This window comes from Protopterus annectens, chromosome 6.part0 (assembly GCF_019279795.1).
Source record: "Protopterus annectens isolate FY-2018-M chromosome 6.part0, PAN1.0, whole genome shotgun sequence".
Lineage (NCBI taxonomy): Eukaryota > Metazoa > Chordata > Ceratodontiformes > Protopteridae > Protopterus > Protopterus annectens.
The window spans coordinates 532,161,297-532,183,294 of record NC_056737.1 but is presented as its reverse complement, the minus strand read 5'-3'; the positions used below and the strand labels follow the sequence as shown (position 1 = coordinate 532,183,294).

General features: G+C 40.1%; 1 protein-coding gene across 1 annotated transcript in view; it reads left to right on the top strand.

Annotated features, from left to right (window-relative positions):
* The window catches only part of TTC6 (tetratricopeptide repeat domain 6), a 2,436,149-nt gene that overhangs the window by 64,957 nt on the left and 2,349,194 nt on the right, over positions 1-21,998 (top strand). Inside the window, exon 2 of the mRNA XM_044074245.1 lies at positions 10,507-10,946. Coding sequence (XP_043930180.1) covers positions 10,534-10,946 — 413 coding nt within the window. The 5' untranslated portion in view covers positions 10,507-10,533. The remainder of the gene's footprint in view (positions 1-10,506; positions 10,947-21,998) is intronic.

The following is a 21,998-nucleotide window of genomic DNA, read 5'->3' as shown; positions in this document are numbered from 1 at the left end:
TTAGGTTAATTCAATAAAAATCTTCTGAACCATTCCTAGACACTCCATGGCATTGATTTTACTTGGATCTCAGTCTCATATTCACCAGCCTTTTCTTCATTTCAACCTGTGCATTTTGCAGTTTTATCACCTCATCTGAATATCTGTTTAAAGCTTCTTCAATTTTTTTCCAGCCTTTTGTTATTTGAGTTGATATACTCTTGTCAGTGTTTTTTTTTTTTTTTTTTTTTACCAGATCTGTGTGAAGTTGTCTTATGCCTTATCTTTTCTCTAGGTTACTGGAAGTCATGTCTGGGAACTGTAGTGCTTTTTGCTGAACAGCTGCAGTACTTTTCCCAGTAGGGTTGCCACCTTTCATTGTGGCTAAAACTGGAGCGGGCCACTCCCCTCGCACTGTCCGTAACCCTACCCATTTCCACCCCATTTTACGATGTCATCACGATGCCAGCCTATGGGGAATACCCTCTTTTTCCATTCCTGATGCCTCTTTTGGCTGATTTACTATGCTTTTCTGAAAAAAAGCATAGTAAATCTGCTGTTTTAACAAACTCCGATAGTCTGTTTCTTTTTTGAAACAGAATACTGGAGTTTGTACGGTGTTTTCTGGACTACCAGAGAATCAGTTTGATTTCTGGATAGTCCAGAAAAAAAAAACAATATGTGGCAACCCTATTTCCCAGTCAGTTTTCTTCCTCACCTTTTGTAGCTTCAGGCCCTCTGTATTTTTTTCCTGGCATCCAGGCAGTGCACTTACTAGCCAGCTACTAAAATTTATCCCGAAAGACAAAGGTCCACTGGCCTTCTCTGCTGAGTTTCTGTTTTCACACTGGGAGAGCTAGAATGAAGCTCTCAATGTACAGCCATCTTGGAAGCTTAGCATAAGCCTTCTTGACCTGTCCTGGAGATGGCCAGAACAGTTGAAATACCCCATAAAGACAGAATGTGTACCTCTTGCACAAGCCCTGGGTTTGTATAGCCATTATGGCTGGTTTATTTTTTTGTTTTGCCATTAAAGATAATTGTTGTTGATGTGGTTCAGAGATTTGTTTCTGTTTCAATAAATAAATAAGTAAATAAATAATGATCATGAGGAAAATCAGAAGGTGTTCCATGAGTGGCAGCAATGTCTTGGGTAATATTGCCATGAGTAGTGTATGTACCAAAATGTGATATGTATGTGTATGCAAAGGCAGTCTTATAGTTCTCATTAAATAGTAAACATATCATTTATATGCAGATGTCCAATGCTGCATCATTCTCCTACCTAGCTGTACTGTACAGTACATCTGTCCTGAAAATGTACGTAGAACATGTGTTACTGCACATCCTTGTTGCTATCACAAAAATAAAGTTATAAGCACAGTATATTTTGCCTAAACTTCACTGTATATTTCTGTACACTGCATGATGATTATTGCAATAGACGTGTACAGTGACTAAATAGTGATATGCATTCCCTCTGCCTATAGGCTACACAGTAACAGGTCCAGTAGAGTGCTAAATCTAAACGTCACTATACAGCCTTAATGACTACATATTGTGTGACATTATCCATAGTAACTGTGAGTGTATGTATGTGTGTGTGTGTGTATATATATATATATATATATATATATATATACACACACACACACACACACACACACCCACATACCACACACATTAACCTGTTAAATGGATAAATATAGCTATACATCCCCACTGCTTGTATGCTGGCTTATGACATGCATGGTAAATTTGTATATTATACATAACAGACATCTCACAAAAAAAATTTAATTAATTAAACACTTTTTTCCATTTATATCAAAGACTTCATTAGAATTAACATACAAAAGAATGAACCACATTTAAATAATATCAATTCATATCACATAATAGTAAACAAGCAATCCTTATTCATTTAATACAATTTTATTCTTTAATATACTTAAAAGAAACGGACTCATTTAAACATGGTGGTTGATCTACTTCAAGTTGCAACTGCCAATATAATTCCCTTTCTTTCAGATTTATTAACAGGTTGTAAAATAAAAAAAACGAAATTTGTTAAAATCTGTGCTTATATTACTTTGCTTTGCTAAAGCATTAGTGGAGTTCAAGTTATAATTGCATGATTATGCTGGGAAAGTCAATCTTTTTTTTTTGTTTAGTCTATAAAAAATGTTGGACATAATAGGCAAATGGCCATATAGATAATACCAAAATATTTCAATTATAGTGACTGTTACAGTCATATATATAATGTTATCAGAATCTATTATTAAAAAAATCCAGTATTAACATATGTACATTGTTTTCAGGCCCCACAATGAAACATACCTATTTTCTGTTGCCCACCTCATTTCTTATTCCCTTCTCAAATCTACTTTTGATGCAGAAATGGGAACTGCTACAGCTTTCATTGCTACACCAGAGTTTTGTTTATAATAGTCACCATCAACATAAAGAAATGAAAGGCAAGAACTATATCCATTATTTCACATATAATATCCACTTGATCTAATTAGAAAAATCTCAGTTCTAATATTATACCACAAAACTATTCTATTTCAGTCTGTTGCAGAATGACAGTGAATCAATCATTAATATCAGCAGTAATCAGATACAATTCATCAGAATATTCTTTTATCCTTAAAATATCTAGCAGATATCAAGAGTCTCTTAAAAGTTGCGGAAACAATTGTATATGTTTTAACATTGAATCTATACATACTGCTAATAGTTCAGTTTTATTACCATTAGCTCAAGTAATTGGTCTTAATGGAGGGTCTCTTCGGATACTGCTGCAGTGCCCTCTCCCATCCTCCACCCTCCTAAATTTTTATGATTTGTTGCTAAGGTTTTATTTATATGCACATTTTCTTTCAGAGCTGTAGCCTCTATTATTTATTTGGCATCAATGTTCTGATGGGCTTGGTGCCCACACCACTGATTTTCTCCACTGTCAACTCAAGCTTTCAACAGTCTAGACATTCGGAAGGTGCCTTTAAGCTTTGGAAGTTGACAGCCTGTGATATCCTAGGCAGGATATAACCCATATACCGTAGGATGATCTGTTTGATCATCTACAGTTTTCTTCTACATCACAGGCCAGAAAGCATTCATCAAGTTCTCCTGTGTCAAATTGCAGATTTTGAATGCTGTTTTAGAAAGAGAGTTCATTTTTGGCAGTTCCTCAGCAGAGGCCCATAAACATTTAGAAGAAAGCGTTAAGTTAATGCAGGGATTGAAACATCTTTTTCTTTCACCAGTCCATAAATACAACAAAAAAAATCCAGCTAGTCCTGGTCCTTTCTTCATGAAACCTTTCAAACCAGGCCTGTCTTACTCTTCTATCAAGATATTTCTATTGACCATCTCGGCTTGTCTGCCATCTGATTCATCTCTTCCTTCTTTGTTCTGAGTCATGCAATTCTTGAAAGTGGTTTTATATCTTAGACCTCCTAGAAAGCAGGTGGCTTCTTCTTTGGGATCTTAATTTTGTGTGGTGTAGCTACTCTTACCTCTATTTGAACCTGCAGTTAGCTCTTCCTTAAAGTTCTATGCTTGGAAAAGAGCTTTTTCATATTTCTCTGAATTCAGCCAGGAGAGTCTCTGACTTGATGGCCCTCATTTCTGCTCAGCTGTTTTAGGTCTTTCATAAAGATGGAGTGACTCTAAAACCTAATCCTTCATGTATGTCCAAAGTTGTTTTTGAGTTTACTTTTACTCAGTCTGTTCACCTACTTGTTTTCTTTCCCCAGTATAAGAACAGAAGAGAAAGAATTATGCATTCCACGGACATCCCTAGACAACTTAGATTGCATCTTGATAAGACAAAAGATTTCAGACTGTCAGATTAGCTTTTTCTTTCCATTGAAGGTAAGAAGCAAACCATATCTAGATGGCTATCTCCAACTATTCAGGTCTGCTACTAGCAGGTTGAAAAAAGCACCCATCGGAATGCTAAGACATACTCCACTAGAGCTTTGGCTACTTTTGGGGCCTTTTGGAAAGGTGTGACATTAGAGCTATACTAATGGCATAAACCTGGTCCTCTGTACATACTTTCACTAAACACTAGAAAACTTGCTTTTCTTCCATAGTCCAGATAAGATTTGCTAGATCTGTCCTACAGGGGCTTCTGGTCTCTGGTCTTAATTTCTTCACCTTTTCTTTATAAGCTTTGGCAATCATACCATATAACTTTATGCAACTGCAGCAGTGATCTAATGATGGACATAGTACAATTGTATAATTAAACTTACCATAAGAGTAGATATCAGACTAGATCACTGTTGCAGTGCTAACTCCCTCCCTCTGTTCTTCTATTTGTTTCTCTGCTGTTTACCTCTGGCTGGGGTAGGGTCCCATATACATTTGTCCCATTGTTTCTGGCATGACATAAGATGACACAGTTTGTCTTATCAAGATTTGACATATCTCACACCACAAGTTCCAGGGCAGATTAATTCACTCAGTTTAGTACACAGACTGATTTATTAAAATAAAAAAAAATAACTTCTGCAGTAAAAATTAACAGCAAAACTTCAAACTCTTTTACCATTAAGAGCAAAGCCTATTCAGAGTACATCTTTCTGCTGGTGGTAAGCATACACTTAAATACATGCATTTAATCAATTAAATAATCATCCAATTAAGAATTCACTAAAAAGCCAACTAAAAAGGTTAACTTTTAATATTTTTTAACCTTCTTACATTAAATGCTTCCAAGAGAATTCCCTATTCAAACCTCTTGGAAACATTGTATCATATTTTAAATTAAATACCAATTCCTTCCTTCTTAAATGCTCCTTAATTTTTTCATCAGTACTAAACCTAGTATTTACTTGTTCCAAAACAGTTGCCTGCAATCCCTGTAGGTCTCCATTATGGTGTTCCTTAAAGTGCATAGCTCCAGGACTCTGAAATCTTTGCTTCTTGATGTCCCTTATGTGCTCTTTTAATCTTGCAGCACAACTTCTCTTGCTTTCTCCCATATAAAGTAATCCACAAGGACATTTTAAACTATATATAATTTTTTCACTATTACAAGTAAAGCTACCTCTTCTATCAAATTTTTTTTCCATTAATGCTTTCAAAACTGTCAACTATGTGTTTGCATATTGTGCAATTGTCACATGGAAAAGTTTTATATCTCACTATATTATTTTCTATATTTTTTTGGTCTCTCAAAATTTCTATGACTCTGATGAAGCCTACTGTATGATGAGGCGAAAGCGCTTAGTCGTTGGTTTTACTGTTTAATAAACAGTGACTTGATTTTACTTCATGGTTTGCGATCAATTTTTTATTTTTTCAGAAGTTTGCTTAAATACCATTACTTTCCTTGTCATTGTCTGTGTGGAAATGCTAAGTGTTTCACAGCTGCCAAAGCTGTAAAACACCTCCTGCTCCTACACTTTTTTTTTGGAACTAGTGCACTGTGGCATGTAAAGCTCCATGCACTACAAAGAATTATGATCAAGACTGACTAACCACACTCCACTTGTTCTGTGTTCCCAAAATGGATGTCAAGAATCATCTCAAGCTTTACTTAGCTCTGTTCTCAAAGTGAATTTATTGACATCTGTGTCCCAAACACATTATAAATTAGTTATAGTAAGACACCCAATTATAATCCACTGTGTTGGAATTGCAGTTTATGAACATGCTTTAGAAACTGGTGAGAAGTGTATTTTCATGTTTTAGGTACCAAAGTATTTATAGGAGATATTTGTAAAGACGACATGAGAAATAATTTAGAATTAACTCATTACAGCTGAGTGCACCTCCAGACATTTCTGCAGTTACCTCCTACTGCTCCTCTAGGTGTCAAATGTTGCTTGTTCATATTTGCATTAATAATTCCAAAACCATGCTACATACAAAGTATCAGAGTATTTTATCTTGAAGCATACTTGATGGCATACACAACTGTATTGATATTTGGCCTCTGTCAATGATTATTTGTTTGAACAGTAAGGTGATAACTTAATTTTTAAAAGGCTCAAGCCACACCTACTGAGAGTTAAAGGTACCCACTCAAAAGAGCTGTGCTGGAGGGAATGAGGAATATCTGCAGCAGATGACTTTGGTGGCTAGTATATTGCTAGGACTCCTTTTTAAAACCTGTGATGCTGAAGCATTGGAATAAACAAGTATTTTAAGATGAAAGCAATAAAAATAAGGCCATACTATACTTCTTTATGACAAATGTCTTTATGGTGGTCAACACATGGTGCAGTAAATGATGCAGTCACAAGATCTCATACAAAATTGGCCAGCATGCAAATCAGGTAGGCTTCATCCGAGTAAGAAAAAGATATTGATTGGCCAACAGCACAAACAGCAGTGGTCAGAAAAGGCTGCAAGGTCAATAGTGGATAGACCAAAGACAAAGTTGACTGGAGTGAAACCACAAGTGCTCAAGGAAATCCAGTGGGATCTAGCACCTCTGGAAGAAGAAGAAGTAGGTGGGGCCAAAGAAGAAGAATGGCAGCATCTCAAAATAGCATATGTGAAGACCACAGAACAAATATGCATCTGAGCCAGGTATGGAAATAAAGTACAAAAGGAAAGTTGATAGTATAATGCAGAATTCCTGGAAGTTATCAAAAGAAAGAATGAATGCAGAAAACAAATAAGTGAGAAAAATAGGAAAAGATGGGCAAGGCTAAGAAAGAATACTGGTTGGCTAATAAAGAGTCGAAGAGAGCAGCCACAATAGCAGACAACAAGGAATTAGAGGCATTCTATCAGCTTCTAGAAAGTGATTCAGCAGATAGCATAAAAGAACTTTATCAGGTTGTAAGGCAAAGATAAAGAAGATAATTGCCTGACAGCATTCAGAAGGGATACCAGCAACAACCGATTCTCTAGTCCTTAGGACACCAATGGCAGATGGACAGGTTGCTTCCAACAGCTTCTTAATGAAAAAAAAAAACTACAGAAGCTATACTGCCCTATGCACAGCCTACAGTGAAAGAAGAAGAACCCACCCTACAAGAAGTAAGAACAGCACAAATTAAAATGAAGTCAGGGGAAACCTGCAGGCTTAGATGAATTACAGCAGATATGATCAAGATGTTGGATGAATTAGTGGAGAAATGGATCCTGATGGTGCTCATAGCAGTACATAGAGAAAGTGGCATCCCAGATGACTGGATAATAGGCATTACAGTCTCTTTGTACAAGGCATTCACAACTGTTGGCAGTATAGAGGTATCAGCTCTTTAAATACAGCAATAAAGTGCTGGACAGGGTGAATGATAAATGAATACTCAGTGTAGTGGAAGGTAAGATGTGAGATGTACAATTCAGATGAGGATGCTGTACAACCAACCTGATGTTAGCAGTGAGGCAAATAGAGAAGATGCTAGATATGAAAAGAGAGTCCTACTGGACATTTGTAGACTTAGAGAAGGCATATGACAGTGTCCCAGGAAAGATGGTTTGAAGTGCAAGCTATTTACAAATTTCCAGTGACATAGGTATGAACAGTGTTCAGTGTTATAGAGAGTTTCCTAGTGGGAGTGGGGGTGCATCAAGGTTCAGCTCTGAACCCACTGCTTTTCATACTGGTGATGGACTATATTAGCAAGCAGGTTAAAGGGGACAGATCACCAAAGCTACTGTAAGCAGATAATGTTGCATTACAGTCAGACTATGAAGAGGTACTTCAGGAGATGAATGGAGAATGGAATACAAAACTAATGACATATAGGATGAAACTGAGTAAAGGCAAAAGAGTTGTCATGGTAGTAAATGGGATAAATCAGAAGAAGTTGAAAATCGAGATAGAAGGGAAAATAATGGGACAAGTTAACAGCTTCAAGTATCTGGGAGAAGTGGTTGAGAAGAAGGGAAGTCTGAATGAGGAGATCAAAGCTAGAATCAGTGGGGCTGCAGACAACTGTTATAGAGTGTTACGGGTAGTATGTGACAGACATATGCCACAGAAGCTGAAATGTATGATGCACAAGACTGATACAGCCACTATGTCTGTATGATACAGAAAACTGAACAGTGAAGGCAGAGCAATTAAAGATGCTAGTGATGATGAAGGTAAAGTGCCTGAGATGGATGGAAGGATGCACACTGTGAGATAGACAAAGAACTAATGAATCAGAATGGAAGCCAAAGTAGCTGCAATTGCAGAAAAGGTCAAACACAATATATTACAGTAGTTTGGACACATGTAGGAAAGCAGAAGACAATTTTGTGAAGAAGGTTTGGGAAAGACAGGGAGGAAGAGAAAGGGAATGAGGATGGCCAACAAAGAGAATGATGAGTTGCATGAATGAAGACGTGACAGTCAGGAATGATTGTTGAAGATGGTAGGAGAGTGGTATTGAATCAAGAGAGGTGGTAACAATTGAATAAATCACCTGACCCCATGTAGAAAACAGGAAAAAGGGGGCTGCTGCTGCTGCTGATGAAAGTATCATTTCTGAGTTCTTGTTTTAACACTGATTTGTGTATGATTATTAATTGATTGCATGCTTGCATTTTTTTTCACTTTTGATTTTAAATATATGTGCTATTAACTCATATTGTGATCACCTGATACATTTGCATTTTTTTTCACTTTTGATTTTAAATATATGTGCTATTAACTCATGTTGTGTTCACCTGATACATTATTTAAATCAACAGAGTGTTGTGTGGCTGTTTCAGTCAATCTGAAAAGTATTCCTGAAAATAACAAAAACTCAGTAATACTGTTAAACTCTATGTTCTTTTTAGCCATATTTCTGTTTTTTAGCACTGATAAAGGGAAATTTTACTCAGTACTGCACAACTTTGAGATACCCTGTGTTACTATTATACAGTGGGCACATTTTACCTTCCAGTGAAGTCTGATGCACTCCAAGCAAAAGTTACATCATGTTAAATCCCAGTGTCACCAGCAAGTTCTATAGCTACACTGAAAAGAGGTTAGTGCAGCTACTGAACACTGCTAAAGTAATGGCCATTGTGTTTTCCTCACAGTGAACTGGTAAAACATCTCATTAGTTTTTCAGTATAACCATATGCCCCTCTGGGGGGAAATGTCTGTACCTTTAAGTAACAAATACTTCAGACCATCACCTTTTGAAGAAAACATGTCATTTTTGATTTGTGCTTCCACTTATAAGATGGCATAAGTTGCAGTGACGATGTACAGCATTTATACAGATGACTTTGGTGGCCAGTAAATTTCCAGGACTCCATGAGACATATATGTGCTGCTCCTAGTCCCAGATGAATCATATCATTGCAGTAACACAGAAAGGGAATGAAGTACTTCTCACACAATTATTTTAAAAAGGTAGGATATTTCTTTTAAAAATCTGAAATTATATAATGGCAGTGCACCATGTCAGGGTTTTGGATAAAGAATAATTACTCACAGTGTGTCATAATTAAGGTTGCAATTGTGCATTCTGTTATCCATACATTTTCTGATAACCTGCTTTATAACATAGGTCATGGGGTACTAGAGCCTGTTTTGGCAATCCGTGAGCACAAGACATTAAAATACTTGCTAGAGAGGACACTCAGGACTATCACAGAATACAGACATCTTCATTTACACATTACAAACATACACCTATAAGCAATTCAGAGAACCGATATTTATGTAGCTTGAATATGTTTTGGATAGGTGAAATGTTTTCAGCTGTATTAATGCTACCATCTTGAAATTATTTTTATTTCTGAATTGCTAGTGTTAATCCATTCAGAATTTGTTATGACTTTTTTCCTATGGCTTTTATGCTGCAATGTTTTAATTGTGGCAAATAGTATTCCCAGGGATCACATTGCTCTATGAATTAGTGGATCTGAAAATTTCTGAATGTTGGGGCAACAAGTTAAGCCAATTTCTGAATGTTGGGGCAACAAGTTAAGCCAAGTGAGGGCTTACTGCTTTGGCTCTGGCTGATTGGGGATGGGGATATAACAGTGCAGGTAGTGTCCAGACGTCAAGAATAACATCACCCAATTGTATACATGAAGAATGAAAAGAATAAGCACATTTTGTTCTAAGTTATATTTGGAAACAGTGGTACTCATACAACTTTACTGAAAAAAAAATCAGTATAATCACAAATAAGGCTGTCTATATTCTACTCTGCATGCATTCTAATTTCACAAGAAAGTAGCATTTCTTTGGTTGATTAATAAATAGCAGCTATATAAACTACAAAATGTCAAGAAGGTAATTATATCTATTGTTTTAAGATGAGGACAAAGTTTTTTGTGTTTGTGTGCATGTGTGTCGTGACTGACATAGGAGGTACAATAGAAATGCATAGAATACTTTGTTGATGTTTTATTTAGCTAGAATGATGTGACCTTCTTTAAGTTTATACCACTGTTTTAGCCAGAGAATACAACCAAATGCAGATTTAGGAGAGAGTTTTTTTGTATTAATCAAAGGAAATGGTAATCTTTCTTGAACTTTCAAAACTCAATTATCATCGTTTGTGAATGTTTCAACTAAAATTGCATTTTATTTACATTTTAATCTTTGACTAGATTACCAAGATTACACGGTCAAAGTCTATGCCAGCAATTTACATCTCCAGGGCTACAAAAGTGTGGAAACTTTCAACTAATTTTCAGACTACCATGAAAGAACTAGAACTTCTAAGAAAACAGATAACACACCCCAAAACAGAGATGGAGCCTAAAGAAATCTTCCTTATTGACCCTCTTGAAAGGCCATCAAAGGAAAACTTACCAGAGACAGTTGTACAGTTAAAGGAAGAAACTCATTTGAAAGTTGCTGTTCATCAGAATGAACAAAGACACTGGCCTGTAAAAATATCACCTGCTGAAGAAGCTCGAAAGGCTGGAAAGAAATATGTCACTTTTCCAAAGACAAAGAAAAAGAAAAAGTCAAAGAAGTCATTGGATGCCAAAAAGATAGACGCATTACGTGAGAAACTAAATCAGCAAGCAAGAGTCCTCAAAAGGTATTTAAATTATTAATGCTTGTGTGTGTGGTGTGTTATAGCTAAAGAAGTTGAGTGAAGTGTACAATGTATCAAGTACATTATGATAAAATTAACATTTATCTTGTGCTTTCATTTCTGTACATACTGCAGTTGGAGTAGGTGTAAAACATTTATAAGTTAAAACATGAGTGGTATTTGTGCCAGATTAAAAAAAAAAATATTAACACATCCTTGTAAGCTGAAAAAAAATAAGTGTTAGCACTCCATTGCTAAGTTGGCAGTGTCCCTGTACAAATCTTGAGACAAGGCATTATGTTGAGATGTTCACACAGTTAATACAATTCCTCAGAATGAGCACTATATATCTATTTTGCAAGTTATTATTTGATGTAATGTAAGACTTAGTGACAGGCAAATGTTCTGTAGTAAAGTACACTTTTCGTCATTTGACCACTGCTGCAGTAGACTTAGTCATATGTGTTATATCCTGCATAGGATATAACAGCTGGCCATCTTCCAGAGTTTAAGGACAACTTCCTCATACCTAAACCATTGACAGCTCAAGCAGAGCTGAAGAAAATCAGTGGTTGGGGAGCAAAGCCCTTCAGAGCTTTCCTGCCACTGAAAAGTACTCCTGTTTTGGGCTTTCAAGGATCAACGGTTGGCTAGCATTCTTCCATTGCTGGGTAATTAAGTTACTTATCTATTTTACTGACTGTTGCTGTCAGTCTTACACAATATTCAGGCTTTATTTTTAGCTTCACTTTGAAACAACTTACTGGTTACTTGACTCTTCCTTCCTCTAGCCAAAAAAAAAAAAAAAAAGAACATTTCCAGACAGGCTTTGCCTCCTTAGCAGGCTACAAATCTGCAGCTGTCAGGAATGGGTGATTGCTGTGGCCATTTCTGGTTCCTCAGACCATTCATCTTTAACCTTAGATGTTAAGTTGTCAATCTCGCCTTCATTCTTGCTGGATGGGTTCGGAGCCGATCCTCGGCTCCGACTCGGCCTATACTAAAGCTCAAGAGCTAATTTTACCGGTTGGAGGCAACCCTATATCCCATGATGCTAGGCGTTAGCTACCCAGATCTCGTTTGCTGCTTTCGCTAGCGAGGTGCTTTTTTTTACCGGTTCCACAGGTCAGTGTAAAATTTAAAATTTTTCTTCTCCTTTCTTAGGATTTTTCCCCTTTATTTGATAAATATTTAGTCTAGTACCTTATACCACCCCATTGGGTCCCTGGAGCCGATACAGCTATGTCACATTCTTCTGCCGGAGCCGATGCCTCAAAGACTCTCTCCAAAGTTGGCTCTGGTCAGAGCCAACGTATCTTTGGCTCCATCGGCACCACTAGTCTCGGTGCCATCTTCCACTCGCAAGAGATCTAGGTCCCCGTCCCTGGAGTCCATTCACTCGGCTCTGAGATCACCTTTGCTCTCGGAGCGGAGCCATCGGAGCCATTCCTCTCGGTCTTCCAGGCTTTCTGACCATGACCTTGAGAGGGTGGTTAGCAGACTCCTAAAGTCTCAGGCACTGGCCCAAATGCTTCACAGCCCGTCTCAACAGACAGTGGCTTTACCCATACCATCTTTGATTCCTCCTCCGACTCTGCCCCTGAGTTCGGAGTCGGAGCTCCTCGGAGCCGTGACCGTCGTGACATCGGAGCCGATACCTCCCCCTTCGGCTCCGTCGTCTGCTCCAATCTCTTCCATGGTCCCATCCATGGAAGGATCCCGGGCACTTGGATTCCCTCATCGGCTCCGAGAGGGCGAGTGGCATCGGACCCTTGTCCGACCCCGTTCTCCCTCTTGGAGCTTCGGCGCTGGTGAGTTTGGCCCCGACATCGGCTTCGGAGCTTTCCCTCTCGATGCCGGCTGGGGTTCCTATTTCTTCGGAACGGGAACCTTTTGTCCTGCCTGATAAGGGCACCTTCGAGGTCATGAGGAGTGTACTGGCCCCTGTGCCTGCTCCACGGTCAGCTCCATCAGCTCCTCCCACTGTAGTGCCTGCTGCGGTCTCTACCCACTCTCTCATTCCTGACTGTAGTGATCCAGTGCCACAGCGTTCCCCATTGGGAATATCCTCCTCTTCCGAGGCTTCCCCTGATCCATCAGGTGAACCCCCTCGAAAGAGGACATGTAAGTGGAAGCATGTCGACTTCCCTGAGTCCATTACATCTGATACTGACTTGGATGAATCGGAAAGGTTACGGTCCCCTCTAAGGATGTCTCCTTTTCTGACATCCTTGAAATCCTCAAGCAGAGGGGGAACTGGTCTACCCTCAATCCTTCCGAGGATGAGTCGGTTTACCTAGAGGCGTTTGGTTCTCGCCCTTCCACCTCCTGGGTGTCTCTGCCTTTTGACCCCCCTCATGGAAGTGGTGGCGCGGAAGGTGTGGACGGCCCCTGATATGACGGAACCCACCCCACGGAGGCCTTCCAAATTTATCACAGCCCCGTCAGATAAACAGTTTTTAACTAAAGGTGTCCCAGTTGATGCCATGGTGGTGGCCACAGCCACTAAGAAGGAACTGGCCGATCCTTCAGTGCCTATCCATCCTCCTAATAAGGAATCTAGGACTATGGATAGGTACGGCAAGCGGATGTTCTCTTCAGCGACCTTTGCCATGCGGTCACTGAATTACTTGTGCCATTTCACCCGCCTTCAAAGAGACATTCTCAAAGAACTGGGTGATACTCTACAGGATCCAACAGCTGCGGGGTCTCAGGACAAAATCAACTCCCAGCTTTGAACCCTAAATTCCATTGTCAACTCCTCCATGCAGCTTATTTCCTATGGAGCCAATGGAGCGAGTAGAGCCGCAGGCACAGGCGTGGCCTTAAGGCGTCATGCCTGGATGCAGCTTTGCAACTTTGCAGACCCCTTCAAGGTGTCCTTCACTAACTCTCCCTTTGATGGTTCGGCATTGTTTGGACCTCAAGTGAAGGATACTTTGACCAGATGCAAACAAGATGGCAAGACTCTCTCTGCCGTAGGAGTCCGTTTTTCAACCCCGTCCAGACCCTATCCTAAGGGTCAAAAGGGTGGAAAAATGTGGTTCTGCAAATCTCAGGGAGTCACGCCTGACGCAAGAGGTCAGTTCCCCCCGAGAGGCGGGGGGGGGGACAACAACAGACACCGCCCTAGAGGCAGAGGAGGTCCGTAGAATCAGGCTAACAGAGAGTCTCTCTCTGACAAACCCTTCCAGCATCCCTGAGAAGCTGCATGACTGTCCACCTTCGGAGGCAGTCGGGGGGAGGTTATCGCTGTATCCAGAAGCCTGTCTTTCTCTCACACAAGACAAATGGGTACAGTCGATTATATCCGAGGGTTACAAAATTCCCTTTATCCACACCCCAATTCGGCCAAAAGGGCCCATCCCAGACATTCCACCCAGTCTAAGGGAACAAGCAGTACTAGAAGTTTCAAAACTGCTAACAAAAAGAGCCATCCAGCCAGTCTCAGCAGACCAACTAGGATCTGGAATCTACTCCAAGTTCTTTTTGGTACCAAAAAAGACAGGGGTCTGGAGGCCAATATTGGATCTCAGCAGACTAAACAAGTCTGTAAAATGAACGAAGTTCCGGATGGTCACACTACAGTCCATTCTACCCTTTCTGGGTCAGGACAATTGGATGTGTTCAGTGGACCTTCAGGATGCGTACTATCACATCAAGATGCACAGGCGCTCCAGAAGGTTTCTCCGCTTCCGGCTGGGGGCCAGTCACTACCAGTTCAGAGCCCTGCCCTTTGGTCTCACTACAGCCCCCCCGAGTGTTCACCAAATGCATGGCAGTGGTTACGGCTCATCTGAGACGTCAAGGATTCCAGGTGTTTCTGTATTTAGACGACTGGCTCCTTACTGCCACCACCAGGCATCAGCTTCTTCTTGCCAGAGATTACACCATTCAAACTTGCAAAGGGCTAGGTATCTCCATAAATTTTGAAAAGTCTGCCTTGTCACCTTGTCAGTCTGTTACCTTCATAGGTGCCACCTTGGACACCATACAGCTCTCAGCAAAATTAACCGAGCAAAGAGTTTTAGAGATTCGAAATCATGTTCATATCCTCCTTCTGAGCAAAAGAATCCAGGCCAGGTTTGTTCTAAAAGTGTTCGGTCTCATGGCGGCAGCCATCATGCTACTTCCCCTTGCTCGCTTTCACATGCGGCTCGTTCAGTGAATGCTCTTCTCCCAGTGGTCCTTCCAACAACTTCCTTTGACACACAAGATAATAATAACACTTTCTTGAAAGAAACATCTGTCTTGGTGGATGGTCTCCCCTCAAGTCCTGCAGGGCAGACCATTTGTTCCTTCCCCTCCGGTCACCACTGTCACAACGGATGCCTCCCTGATTGGGTGGGGGGGGGCATTTTCAAGGCAGGACAGTCCAGGGCACATGGCAACCTTTCGCATGCCACCTGCACATAAATGTCCTGGAGATGAGAGCAGTGCTTTTAGCGTTGCAAGCCCTCCAAGACTCTCTTCCCTTAGGGACTATTGCAATTCATATGGATAATATGTCCGTAGTGTGGTATATCAACAAGCAGGGCGGAACCAAGTCCTATCCCCTGTGTTGAGAGGCACTCAGACTTTGGCAATGGGCGATCTCTTCTCAGTGGTTTCTGATAATAACGCATATCCCCGGGAAGTCCAACATCATAGTGGACAGGTTGAGCAGAGCTATTCTCATGCCACATGAGTGGTCTCTCAAGCAATCAGTAACGGAGGAGATTTTTCAGAAGTGGGGTCTTCCTTGCTGTGATCTTTTTGCAACACCTCAGAACAGCAAGTGCCTTGACTTCTTCACCCTCTTTCCCCTACCATGCCATCCCCGCAGAGATGCTGTAGTCCACGAATGGCCTCGGGGACTTCTATACGCTTTCCCCCCTTTCCATTAATCACTCAGTTGATTCAGAAAGCTACCGCCTTGAGAGCCAGGATGATCCTCATTGCCCCTTATTGGCTTCGACAGATATGGTTCCCGTTCCTGCATCGTTACCTTTTGAAACAACCTTGGCATCTGGACCCAGTGCCAGATATTTTGGCCCACCAGTCAGGGCGGCTGCACCAATCCCTCCAATCTCTCAACCTCACAGCTTGGTTGCTCCACTTCCAACCTTAGCCGGGCTTCTCCCGATTTCCAATTCTGTCCGTGATATTATTGTAGCTTCCCTTAAGTCCTCTACCAGAATGATTTATACTAGTAAATGGAAGTGTTTTTCCTTCTGGGCAAGCGCTAGGAATATAGATCCCTTCACTGCTCCTATACAGTCAGTCCTAGATTTCCTAGCGGAAATTTTTCATTCAGGCTCTTCATCCTCCGCTGTAAAGGTTCAGTTAGCGGCCATTTCAAATTTTCACATAGGCCAATTGGATTCGAGCATCATGTCCCACAAGCTGTGTAAAGCCTTCCTTAAGGGTATCTTTTTACTCAAACCTCCAATCAAAGAACCCCCACCACAGTGGGACTTAAACTTGATTTTAACATCCTTGATTCTTCCTCCCTTTAAACCTGTGGCTTCCTGTTCCTTGAAGTTGCTCTCTTGGAAAACTCTCTTCCTAGTTGCCATAACTTCTGCTAGAAGAGTATCAGAACTCCATGCCCTTTGCATTCGTCCTCCTTATCTAGTTTTCCACAAAGACAGGGTTTCTCTCAGAACTAACCCGTCTTTTTTGCCCAAGGTGGCTTCTCAGGCAAATTTAAATCAATCTATCGATCTTCCAGTTTTCTTCCCTAATTATTCTAACAGGGCAGAGCAAAAACTGCATTATCTGGACGTTCATTGTCAGCTCCATTACTATCTGGACAGAACTAAACAAATTAGGAAATCTGATCAGCTTTTTCTGTCCTATGCAGAAGGTAAAAAGGGCCTTCCGGTATCCAAAGTAACCTTGTCTAGATGGCTGTCTTCTGTGATTACCTGTATCTATCAACTCAGAGGTAAAAAATTACCTTCTAAGCCAAGAGCCCATTCAACCAGAGCTTTAGCTACATCAACAGCCTTTCAAGCTAGATTGTCAATAGATACTATTTGTGCAGCAGCCACATGGGTCTCTCCTCATACCTTTATTACACACTACAAATTAGACATGGCCTCCAGAAACAGAGCAAATTTTGGTTCCACCATTCTCAAGAGCCTGTTCCAATGAGCCACCCGGGATGAAGGTGCTAGGGACGCGGTCCCATCCAGCAAGAATGAAGGCGAGATTGACAACTTAACATTGAGAAGTTATGTACCTACCATAACATTCCATGTTAGTTGTCTTCTTCTCGCCTTCTTTCTTGCGTCCCACCCGCCATCCCCCTAGCCTGGATAGACCGAAAGGAATTTCCCCTTCTTATCAGGGTCTTCACCCTTCATAATTTGAAGCATAAACTGGTTATCCTTGGGTAACTTTAGCTTCAGGAAGTGGCACATGGGAGTTTTTCCCCCTTTCCTTCTCTCCCTTGGGTTGGGAGGATAAAATTGCTATCTTCTCAGCTACCAAATGAGATCTGGGTAGTTAGCGCCTAGCATCATGGGATATAGGGTTGCCTCAAGCCGATAAAATTAGCTCTCAAGCTTTAGTATAGGCCGAGTCAGAGCTGAGGATCGGCTCCGAACCCATCCAGCAAGAAAGAAGGCGAGAAGAAGACAACTAACATGGAACGTTATGGTAGGTACATAACTTCTCATTCCCACTGATGCATTCCCTTTAGCCACCATGGACTAGGGCTTAGACAATGTCCGCTGTAGCTGTTGGAGTGCCCTTTATGGAAATGAGAGAAATACTGTTGTCAATCTCAGACGAAGGAGCAGAGAATGCTGCTCTGCCTATCCAAACTATGATTTGTGTTCCCCAGGTGATTTTCCTGACATGAATTGGTTTGCTTCTATATAGATTCCTGTCAAAAAGAAGCAGAAAGTTAAACATTCATGTTCTCCTGTCTCCATAACTTTAGATAGGAATGATTTCTTAGGCTTAGCTTAGTGCTCAATTCAGGCTTTGCTGCTGAGACAATATCCACTGTAGCTATTGGAGTGCCCTTTGTAGGAATGAGAGAAATACTGCTGTCAGTCTCAGATGAAGGAGCAGAGAATGCTGTTCTGCCTACCCAGTCTATGATGCTTGTTCCCAAGGTGATTTTCCTGACATGAATTGGTCTGCTTCTATGGAGATTCCTGTCAAAAAGAAGCAGAAAGTTAACATTTATGTTCTCCTGTCTCCATAACTTTAGATAGGAATGATTTCTTAGGCCTAGCTTAGGGCTGCATTCAGGCTTTGCTGCTAAGAGAAAAGGGGATTATTGAGGGGCGGTGCCTGAATGGCACACTGAAAGCAGCAGAACTTTAGAGCTCCATAAGCCAGTTCAGTTAAACAGGAACATTTTTTTAGAGAAAAACTTGTAGATAAACAGTCAAACTACATAAATAGTAAATTTGGTGGACTTTCATCAAAATTTTCCTGTCAAAAGAATTTGGAGAATATTTCAGTCTCTGAAAATGAGCAACTCAAGGAATTCACATCCTGATGCAGCCTTAAGAAAGGAAATCCAAATGATGACAACTACCTTACAGGAGCTATCTTTGAAGATGGATGACTTTAAAGAAAACTTAGAGAATCTTACAACAAACTGCCAGTAACAGACTGATACTTTTAAGGAATTGTTACAACAGCACCAATCAAAAATAGTGAATATTGAAACCTCTATAAATTACATTGAACTGAGACTCAAAGAAGAAGAAACACATAAAGAACATCTTCTGAAACAAAATACTTGGCTGCTAAACAAAATAGACGAGTTAGAAAATAGAGAGAGAAGAAACAACATTAGAATTTTCAGGTTACCAGAAAACACAGAAGGTGAGGATATAATTTCATTCTTAACTACATGGCTTCCTGATTTCTTAGATTTAAAAGAAGGCTTTTCCTTTGGTATTGAGAGAGCTCACAGAACTGTGGGGAAATCTGCTTCTTCAGAAGCAAATACCCCTCCCAGATCAATAGTTATAAAATTATTTTCATATTTGGATAACAAACTAATTTTAAGATCTGCCTGGAGGAAAGAACCTTTATAATATTACCAGAACTTGATAAGGTTTGACAGTGATTACTCCGCCAGTGTAACAGAACAGAGAGAAAGAGTATGGCCAATGATAAAATTACTAAAGCAAAACAATATCAAAGCTTAGCTTGCCTTCCCAGCTAAGATAAAAATTCTGTTTGCCAATGAGATGAGAATCTTTAATGATTCTAGAAGAAGCTTCATCTTTCATCAAAAATAATAATGTGATTTCTATACCAGAAGATATGGAATGGATATCCCCATCTCTCAAGAGAATAAAAGAAACAAGTGCTTGGACTGATGTCAGAAAGAAAAAAAAGACTGACCCTAAATCAACTGCTGCAAAAAATAACTGCTTGTTTTAGTCTATCCTCTCAAAGAATTAACTATGGAATAAACTGTCATCAAAAACTAGTTAAAAGGAAAGTGTATTCTTCCATTTTTGTCTAATACAAAAAGATAAATAATCAAACTGGAAGCTTTGTTGCTTAATTTTTGGATAATTGAAGAATGAATGGTTCTTACAAAAGTACAGGTAGATCAACTTAAACTAACTTGCTCTAGTAGTGAATTAGTCCCCAAGTTTTATTTATCATTAACTTCTATAGTGCACAAATATAAGTAGCTATTTGCTGTGGTTCATGATTGTCCTTATCTGTAGATTGCATTTTTGCCTTTATTCATTAAATGTATCCGAATGCTCTGATTTGATTTAATTAGGCAGTTTTTATTTAAATTGTGGTATTCTCTATGATGTTAAAATGTGTCTTCTTCTACTGGATAGTTTTTGCCCGTTCTTGCTGTCTTGTATAACAAAATAGCACTGCATTGGCTTGTTGCAGTTGCTTTGTACCGAGGTATGCTTGAAAAGCTTCCTAACGTGAATATGGCTATTTGTTGTCCAGGGGTGCGATCTTGTGCTCATGACTGAGGTATTTAAATGTTTAATGACTGTTGTAAACATTTAGAGTACTACCTATGTTTGTGGTTAAGCTGTGGCAGATGTTTGAGTGGTCTACAAAGTGGTTGCTGAGAATGCAGAGAGGGAAAAACAAAATAAAACAAACAAAAAAAAAGATAATGCACAGAAGTCATTGTGGGGCTTGCATGCTTGAAAAGCCTTTGCTGTGTTCTTGATTCACTTGGGAGGATATGGAGTTTGTATTGGTGCTTTGGTTGTTGGGTGACTGGTGGCTTTGCTGATGCTTTTGTAAATTGAGGGTCTGCGGTTTCGGATGACCATTGGTGTTTTATCTTTGTTTAGCAGCTGTCTGGATCTCGGTTTGCTTCCCCTTTGTTCTTTGTTTTTTCCTTTTTTCTTTGCTTATTTGGTTGAATGGGGAGGGGAAAAGAAAAGGGAGGGAAAGGTCACTTAATTGGGAGGCAGAAGTGAAGCTTTTTTAATTTCCAAGCCTCACAAGCACTTCAGTCTGCTTCCATTGAAGCCCAAGCTGTTTTCTCACCGTATTTAGGTTCCCATGGCATCGGAAAACACTGATGTCACCTCCAAATGGCTCTGCAAAGCTTCCAAGATGATTCTCGGCATGCACAGTTGTAATAAGTACAGTTAAACAGTTATTTGTGTTTCCACTAAGCATTAACAATAGAAATAAGATATATAAGCTAGAAAATGAGTCATAAATATGAAAAGTCTATAAATATTATATCTTAAGTTTGCAAAAAGCATTCTAACTTATTTTTAATAGCTATTTCTGTATTACATTGTGCAATGAATATTCTTAATTCTTGATGGAGTTAGAGAGAAGTATACTTTTGGCTTTATACATTTAGTTATGGCAACTGCATTATTAGTTATGCATAATGAACATCATGTTATGTAGTCTTATCTCACCGTAATTCTTGCTGGATGGGTTCGGAGCCAATATTCGGCTCCAACTCAGCCAATATTAAAGCTCGAGAGCTTTTATTGGCTCGAGGCTAACCCCCTATCCCATGGTGCCTCATGGCAATTCCCCAGATCTTGTTTGCCATGAAAGCTTCAAGGTTGTGTCTTACTAGCTCGTTGGCTAAGCAAAACAACCTTTTACTATATTTAATCTTTTCCTACCCTTTTTCTATCAGAGATAGATATATATATAGATAGTTTCTTATCTCTTGTGCGACTGTTTTTGAAAGTTTTTCAACCCCTATTCCCACCTTAGGACTATACGGCCCGTTTAAGTTAGAAGGCTGTAGTGCCCGTTTTAGTTAGAAGGCCTTTCCTCTCTGTGTGTGTGTGACTGTTTTCTTCTTCTCTTCTCACCTTTATTGTAATTGATACTTTTACTGTTGTTATCTTTTTATCTTCATTTCTAAGAATGTCTAAAGATAAAGATAAGGATCATAAGGATCATCACCCTTCGGGGTTCAAGGTGTGTGCAGAAAATGTCTCTTACAGACAGCCACACCATTTGTGTATATTGCCTTGGCAAAGCCCATTTACAGGAACCCTGCACCTTTTGTCACATTTTTAGCACAACAGTTTTGAATTAGAGGAAGAGAAAACTAATTGAAAGGGGTCTCATGACCAGTTCCTTCGAGGAACAGCTGGAACTTGATCAGGCAGCTCCAAAATCCTCAAAGAGAAAATTGTCGGCCCCAGCTTCGGAGCCGACAAAAAAGACTAAAGCTTCGGAACCAAGAAGTTCCAGTTCCAACTCAGCTTCATCTACTTCGGTGCCATTGATTTCATCAGTTCCGAGACAATCTTCGGTACCGAAAATTTTGCCTGACATCGAGACTATATCTCCTACATTGAGATCTCCTATTTTGGAGAGAAGGAGCTCTCCTTCTGTCTCCACCAGATCTTCCAGGACCCTATCTGATGAGGACATCGAGAGGGTGGTGAAGAGGTTGCTTTCGGATCCAGCTCTGACTAGAAAATTGGCCCCTCCAGACCCAAAGGTCTCGGAGCCGACCCTCTTACTGACCACTGTTCCCCCTCAGACTGCTTCGCTCTCGGAGCCTATTACATCAGGTTCCTCTGTCTTTGGCCCTTCAGCTCCAGGGATTCAACCTGT